At 37.6% G+C, this 8,131-nt stretch overlaps 1 protein-coding gene across 7 annotated transcripts in view; it reads left to right on the top strand.

Annotated features, from left to right (window-relative positions):
- Nucleotides 1-8,131, top strand: part of LOC103142641 (C-myc promoter-binding protein-like) — a 66,410-nt gene that overhangs the window by 42,669 nt on the left and 15,610 nt on the right. For all 7 annotated transcript variants that reach the window (XM_016674679.1, XM_016674677.1, XM_016674682.1 and 4 more), the window contains 5 exons: nt 1,763-1,896; nt 2,907-3,039; nt 3,490-3,696; nt 3,772-3,900; nt 6,269-6,413. In XM_016674679.1, coding sequence (XP_016530165.1) covers nt 1,763-1,896; nt 2,907-3,039; nt 3,490-3,696; nt 3,772-3,900; nt 6,269-6,413 — 748 coding nt within the window. The remainder of the gene's footprint in view (nt 1-1,762; nt 1,897-2,906; nt 3,040-3,489; nt 3,697-3,771; nt 3,901-6,268; nt 6,414-8,131) is intronic.

Here is an 8,131-nt window from a genome sequence, read left to right as displayed (position 1 = left end):
TAAAATAAAGTGTCTAAAGCTGAGCTACAGGGAACTCTTCTTAAAATAAAGTGTCTAAAGCTGAGCTACAGGGAACTCTTCTTAAAATAAAGTGTCTAAAGCTGAGCTACAGGGAACTTCTTAAAATAAAGTGTCTAAAGCTGAGCTACAGGGAACTCTCCTTAAAATAAAATGTCTAAAGCTGAGCTACAGGGAACTCTTCTTAAAATAAAGTACGGTGTCATCTGCATATAGGCAAACTTTAACAGAAGTTGTATTCTTACCAAAATAATCTAGAATTTATTTAGAAATTAGACACTTTTCCTGAAGAAGAAAGATAATTTTAGCCAAATTAAGTAAATAAATAAAACCCAAATAACTGTCTTGATGGCAAAACACTGTCCTTGTCTTGCTGTCAAAAGATCAGTTTTATTTGACTGGTCTGTTTTTTTCCTGAAGTTTTCAGACTTTTCCTTCGGTTATGAAACCTCTGAGATTTTACGCATCAGCTTACTGCTAGCTGTTTACTGCTGACCTATAAAAACGGCAAAATGTCAAAATGCTTGACCGTAGCAGATGATTTGTTGTTCCATGGATGAAACAGAGACAGGAAGCTCGTTGTAAATGTAGCTTAGCCTGGTTGTCCTGCCTGTTTCCTATTATAGGAGCTTTATCTGTCTTCATTAGGGCTGTTTCTCTCCGTCTGGCTCTTTCCCTGTGATATCATTAATTCTGTAATGGATGTGAATGTGTTTATTGTAGCTTTACTTTGCATTTGGGTGTCATTTGTTTTGTGTGTCACAGTTTGCAGAGAAAGCTGCAGAGGTAGAGGGAAAACTAGGTCACCTACTGTCGCCCTCCCTCTTCTCTCACCTTCATCACAGCGTTAAATTACCCTGAAGGGTTTTTTTTTTAGGTACAAGAGCTTAATTGGTGTGTTCACCAAACATTGACCCATGCATGTGACATCCTGATTTAGATGGATGCTACTCACCTGCTCAGGGCCACATTCCTGTTTCTATCAGGGTTTTTTTTTGTAGCTTATTTTGATTTAAATAAATAAATTAAAGGCATTAAGATGACATGAACAGACACAAAAACAAAATGTGTGAAAATGTCTTAAATAGAATCCAGATCAGTTCAGTACAGAATGTGTTTTTGTTTATATGATTCATAAATGATAAAGAAAGTTAAAAATAAAGCATGAAATAAAAAGGAGAAGGAATTAAATACATAAAACAGGGTCTGCACACATTCTTAAAAAGTCTTAAAGTATTAAAATTAAAGCCTTAAAACGTCTTAAATTTACAGAAAAAAGATAAGTCTGCCTTAAATATGTTGATCAGAGATGTTAAATTTAATATTACATTCTATGTAGTTTTCTTTTTTTCTTGCAGGACTTTACTGTTGCAAGTAACCATCTTGACTTTAAGCGGTTACGGCTACTGCTAACAACCAGCTAATATTCCCTTGCTAGCTAGGCAGCTAGCAAGTGTAAAGCTAGCTATTGCTATGAAATGATAATAGAAATAAGGAAGATGCTACTTTCACAACTGGAAAGAAAACGACCAGAAACAAATGGCAACAAGATGAAAACAAATGTTGGTCGTTAATATCAACCTGGTTTTATTTACCGATACGTTATAAAATGACTGATAGTACCAATATATCGTCCATCCCCGGAATAAAGTAAATAAATAAATCACCGTCTCTTCAGCTGAGATGGATGAAAGAGTCTGTAAATTGGGAATCTCTCTCCCTGTTTGTGTGCTGCGGTCTGCAGGTGGACGGCGAGCGGCCGGATGAGACGCGGCTGATCGAGATCGATGAGTCGCAGCGCAGCGAGCACACGGTGTTCATCACTCCTCCAGAGCTGCCGCCGCTGCCTGACGGGGAGGAGTACCCGCTCTGCTACAGGTACCGACTGGACCATTTGGGTGGGCTTTCATCTCCTTCTCACCTGTTTTCTGGACAGTTTTTGGTTGGTTTGCAACGTCTGTCAGGCGTGGAAAAGCACTTAGCCAAGGGCTCATGAAATTCTGGAAAATACTTGAATTTTATTATTTCTGTATAAAGTCTTTAAAGTGCTTGAGATTCAAACGGCCATTTTGTAATAAAGTCCAATGTGACATTTGATTAAAAGCCTGAACATACGAACAACAAAAAGGAATAAATTTCTGCCAATAAACTCGGTTTTAGATTAATCTCATATATTCTCTACAAAAAACTTGGAAATTTTTGAGAATGAAATGTTGAAAATTGGCTTGAAAATTTTCAGAAATTTTGAGATTGATTTAAGAAATTTTCTAGAAAAAACTTACATTTCTGCATTTCAAAAGTAGAAAAATTTTCTGAGTTTCATAAGTGAACATTTGTTCTAGAAAATGTTTAATTTTCAAGATCCGAGATTCCAAAAAAGACAATTTAGAAAATGTCTGACATTAATCTCAAGATTTCTGAGGTTTTTGGTGGAAATGAACTCTCACTTTTCTTCTTTGACGGATCGTTTCCGTATCGTTTCCGCAACGTTTCCGAATCGTTTCCGTATCGTTTCCATAATGTTTCCAAATAATTTCCGAATCGTTTCCGTAACGTTTCCGAATCGTTTCTGCAACATTTCTGAATCGTTTCCGAATTGTTTCCATAACGTTTGCAGATCGTTTCTGTAACGTTTGCGTATCGTTTCCATAACGTTTGCGTATCGTTTCCATAACGTTTGCGTATCGTTTCCGTATCGTTTCTGTAATGTTTCTAAATCGTTTCCGTATTGTTTCTGAATCGTTTCCGTAACTTTTCCGAATCGTTTCTGTAACGTTTCTGAATCGTTTCCGTAACTTTTCCGAATCGTTTCTGTAACGTTTCTGAATCGTTTCCGTAACGTTTCCGTAACGTTTTGACGGATCGTTTAACATGTTGTGGTCCTGCAGGTATGACGGTTTCCCGGTGTTAACTCTGGAGCTGTTTGACCCGGTGGAGGGCCTGCGGACGCCCTCCTCCCGCCTCGCTGCCAGGCACAGCTGCCCCACAAGCCCCGCCCCCATGTTCAGACGCACCAAACAGGTGAGCAGCAGTAACCTACTTCCTGCTCTAAAAACAGTTTAATCTGGAAGAAGAGGCGTTTGCTGTGATTAGATCTTGTAAAATCTCTTCCAGGTACATCTAAAAAATGATAATGTTTTTTTTTTGTGTAATTTATTTCAGAAAGTTTCTAGTATAATAAGGTATTTGCACTAGAAACCAGACAAGAATACTGGATAAGATTTTGTGTTTTTACAGTGCAGTGAATGAAAACCTAAAATCGGTGCCCAACATAATCTGAATTTTATGGAAAAGCTATGGCATTTTCATAGAAAGTTGAGTGGAAGGAAAAATTGTGGTAGGAGAAGGTTCTCCAGGAACATGGATATCAGCAGCCAGTTGGGTTGCCCATCCATCTGCTGGTTCTGAAGGCAACACGACCATCTACCAGAGCTCTTGGAGCTCTTCATGCTTCCTGGTTTTCACCCCCAGGAGATTAAATCAGCGCAGAAGATCGCCAAGAAGTATTCGTCCATCCCCCAGCTGTGGTCCAAGTGCCTGCTGCGCCACTGCTACGGCCTGTGGTTCATCTACCTGCCCACCTTCGTCCGGGCCGAGGGCTCCAAGGTCCGCGCCCTGCACTCCGCCCACGACGTCCTCCGGCACATGGAGACCCGCAAGGTGGTGCTGCCCGACGAGGTGAGGCCCGCCGGGCCGGCACGCCGACCGGGCCGGGCGCGCCACCAGTAACAGAAACTCTGCTGTGTGTGTCAGGTGTGTTACCGCATCCTGATGCAGCTCTGCGGTCAGTACGGCCAGCCGGTCCTGGCGGTCAGAGTCCTGTTTGAGATGAAGAAGGCCGGCGTTCACCCCAACGCCATCACCTACGGATACTACAACAAGGTATGTTCACCAAAATGTTCACCGGCAGAAACGCAAACAGAGCTGATCTGACAAAACGAACTTTAAAGATTATAGAAAATTCACATTTTGCATGTTCCAATTGGGTTTCTACTAGAGATGCACTGATCCGATATTAATATCTGTATTGGTCCCGATATTTAAAAGAATTAGATTGGGTTCACTCACTGAACAAATTAAAATTGTTTTTCCATATCTGACCAAACTTGTGAAGCTATTTGTATATTAAAGTGAGTTATACTGATGCAGAGTTAACAAATAAATTTCTAATTCAGTACATTTATGTTAGTGTTTTTTTTTTTTTAAAAAGAAATGTTTTACATCAATTCAGTATCTGATCGGTATCGGCCGATAAAACTCAGATATTGGTATTAGAAGTGAAGAAAGTGGATCGGCACATTTCTAACACAAACAGCTTTTTAAAAAAAGTGTTTAAGAAAAAGCATCCCAGCCAGTTTTTGACAATATTTGGTGTCTGGAAAATAAGTAATGTCAAAACTTCAAACACTAATGTGACTTTTTTTTATTCTTTAAACTTGAGACTAAAATTGAGGCGTTTTGGCTAAAACATATTTACAGACTGAGGTGTTTAATATCTTATCCATGATTTTTCTAGTTTGGGTTTAATTGCTGCTCTGAATATGTTTTTCTTTCTTCAAATGGCCTTTTTGAGTCTGTATACTACAGTTAGTGATTATATCAATAATCGATTAATCACAATTAATCATGATTAATCCAGTTAATCATGTCAGCCTTACTGGAAATTTGAGTGTGGCAAAACCTGAAGGTCTGAACGTTCAACAGGAATAAAAGTTGCTTCATAAAAAGTGGAAATGAAAGGAGTAACGGATTGAACTCATTGAGCTCGGGAGTCAGACGACTTCAGCCTTGATGTTGATCCTTTATTCATTATTAATCATGTTCAGATTATTGAATCACTCCACCGTTGTTACCCAGAATGCACCACAGTTTCCCTCCAAGGTTGATCAGCCTTGTGTCATCACTCATTCATGTCCGGATGAATCACACCTCTGCGAGCCGTCAGGAAGACGAGGCCACAGCAGGAAGAGTTGGATCAGCCATATTCAGCATAAACTGCTGCATAACAATGACCAACATGGAGATTTTTCTATACAACAAACATCCTAATATCTTAATTTTCTTTGCAGAAATGTCTCCTTGCATCTTCCTGCCCCCTTTGAGGTGTGGATGTGTTGATTAGTGAAGCGTTTGACCCCTGATCATGAGGCTAGCGCTAGCAGAATAAATAGCTGCGATGTGATAATCAGTGAGATCTTAGCACCAGAAAATCGTCACACTCTGCAGACAAACCCGGTCCGGTCCAAACGGCTGCAGCAACTCATCAAGAAACAAGAGATATAATTACAATGTGGTGCAGATTTTCACATGAAAAATATTTAGATTTAATTTAAAAATTAAATGTTGAATGTTGGAAGTAGTCCACATTTTTCATTTAAGAACAGATAGTTTAGTAAAATGTTTCTGCTCAGTTTCACTTATATTTTTATTTATTTTAAATGGAAATTGAAAGTTTTCTTCAGTTGGTCAATTTTTCCTTCATTACTGTAAATTACTGCAGTGAAGCTACAGCTAACGGATTACTTTAATAATCATTTATTATATTGATTAATCGGATAAAAATCTTAGAATATTCTACAGATTTTTCATTTATATTTTCATAGAATATTAGAAATGCAGTAAAAGATTAAAATAAAGAAATAAACTATTTTTTTGAATTGGAAAATAAACATTTTGTTTCCTAAAATTCAACCACAGCATTCCTGTAGTGAGCTCTTGATCATTTAAGCCAGGGGTGGCCAAGTCCAGTCCTCGAGAGCCACCATCCTGCAAGTTTTAGAAGTAACCTTACTCCAACAGACCGGGATCAGCTCTACAAAGGCCTGATAACGAGCCATTCATTTGATTCAGGTGTGTTGAAGCAGGGATGCATCTGAAAGTTGCAGGATGGTGGCTCTCGAGGACTGGACTTGGCCACCCCTGATTAAGCAAAGGATGAATCTGAAGCTTAAAAAAATACTTCTAAAACTCAGCTCTTTCTGCTGCCCAAAAATAATCTGATTATTTCAATAATCAATTAATCACGATTAATCTGATGAATCATTTCAGCCATACTTGGTCAATAATGAATTAGGCCCAATTTAAATCCCTCAGAATGTTCCGATGACATTTAATGGTAAAATTAATTCTCAAAAATCAAAATTTTAAACCTTTTTTCTTTGAAAACAACAAAAAAAATGTAACATTGATAGATTCATAAAACATATCCAGTATTTTTTCCCTCCACCAAACTTTCCTGTCCTGTGTGTAGGCGGTGCTGGAGAGCACGTGGCCCTCCAGCACCAGAGGAGGATACTTCCTATGGATGAAGCTGAGGAACGTGATTCTGGGCGTGGCTCAGTTCAAACGAGCTCTGCGCCGACACGGACCGCCACTCACCCAGAGCCCGCTGTCAGGTAACCAAGCTATAAACGTTACCAACGGCAACCGATAACGTCTCATATCCACAGGAAAACGCAGGCCAGACAGTAAAAATACAGTTCCATTTCAAATGATCAGCAGGTTAAATATTTGAGTTGTCTGAAATATTTTCTATTTGATCGTTATTAAAATCCAAACATATTCAACAGCTCAGATCGCACTGTAAAATCTTGAATTTTTGCTTATTAAATTAACGCCCTTTGATTATCTTTTAGCCTGATTTCTCCGTTAAAATTTCTTCCTGATTTTCCAAACTGAAATCGCTCTGATTGCTGTTGGGGTTAGATAATGACTGCTCATTAATACTCCACATAACCACACTTTATAAGTGTAAATTATCCTTGCGGTTTGGATTTCTGACCTGTGATGCAACTCTGAACAGCATTTCTCAGATCTTAAAGCATTTAATGTCTGAAAAAAAAATCTGACAAAATTTTTATCAACTTAGAGAAAATTTATTAACGTTTTTCCATATTTCTGGGAAATTTTAATCAAGATAATAAAAGAGCCAAGAAAGTTATGTTGTTGTAGAGTGTGATGCACAGTTTAAGACGCAATTTATTTGTATTTAATTTTAGGTTTTTCGTTCCTTTTTCTTTGGCTTTTTGAAGTAATTTAAGTAAATTAAAAAAATTAACTAATTTCATTTTAAAAACCTATTGTTAGGCTTAACTAATGATTAATATGCACTTTTCTTTTATTTAATTAATTTAAATATTGAATTCAATAAATGCAACATAAACATAAATATAAATGTTTGTTAAACATAAATGTTAAATAATCCAACATATTTTTTAAAAAATACCATTTTATAAAAGATGTTGGGATTTTTGTCTTTTTACAAGTTAAAATAAACTATAAATAAAAAAAATTTTAATTAAAAAAACTTCAAGATTTTTTCTTTTTTATATTTGAAAAATATCTAATTCATATACTGAATTCATTCAATAATAAATAAATGCATGTTAAAATAATCTAAATATTTTCTGGAATTTTTATTTGTGAAAAATTTTGAGTTTTATCTTTTTTACTTAAACATGTCAAAATAAACTATAAATAAATTTAGATTCTTTTATATTGGAAAAATATACATTCTTTATAACAAAAGTTAAATAAATTAACCAACACATAATTAAAACACAGATTAATTAGAAGCCTGCTGTGGTGTTAAATAATCTGTGAACTCTGTTGTGGCCGTTCTTCCTCTGCATGATAATCCCAGCCTGCTAATCCCTGCTTTTTTAAAGATCCTCCCTGTTACCAGCTGCGCTGTGGGTCCTGACCCGAGTCCGGTTCTGACCCGAGTCCGGTTCTGACCCGAGTCCGGTTCTGATCCGCCCGGACACAACCAGTTAAACACCAGCCTGAGATTTTTCCTCGTTACTCTGAGCTGCTGGTCAAAGTTTATTATAAACATTTCATAAAAGGGTTGAAGGCTTGATTCTGGAGGATCGACTGGAAGAGACATCCGACCGCTTCATCCAACAGTCTGTTCATCCAACCGTCTGTTCATTCAACCGCTTCATCCAACCGTCTGTTCATTCAACCGCTTCATCCAACCGTCTGTTCATTCAACCGCTTCATCCGACTGTTTGTTCATCCAACCGCTTCATCCAACAGTCTGTTCATCCAACCGTCTGTTCATTCAACCGCTTCATCCAACCGTCTGTTCATTCAACCGCTTCATCCAACC

Source organism: Poecilia formosa, unplaced genomic scaffold, assembly GCF_000485575.1.
Source record: "Poecilia formosa unplaced genomic scaffold, Poecilia_formosa-5.1.2 Scaffold99, whole genome shotgun sequence".
Classification (NCBI taxonomy): domain Eukaryota; kingdom Metazoa; phylum Chordata; class Actinopteri; order Cyprinodontiformes; family Poeciliidae; genus Poecilia; species Poecilia formosa.
Note: the sequence above shows the minus strand (reverse complement) of the source record. Positions and strands in the feature narration are given on the sequence as shown.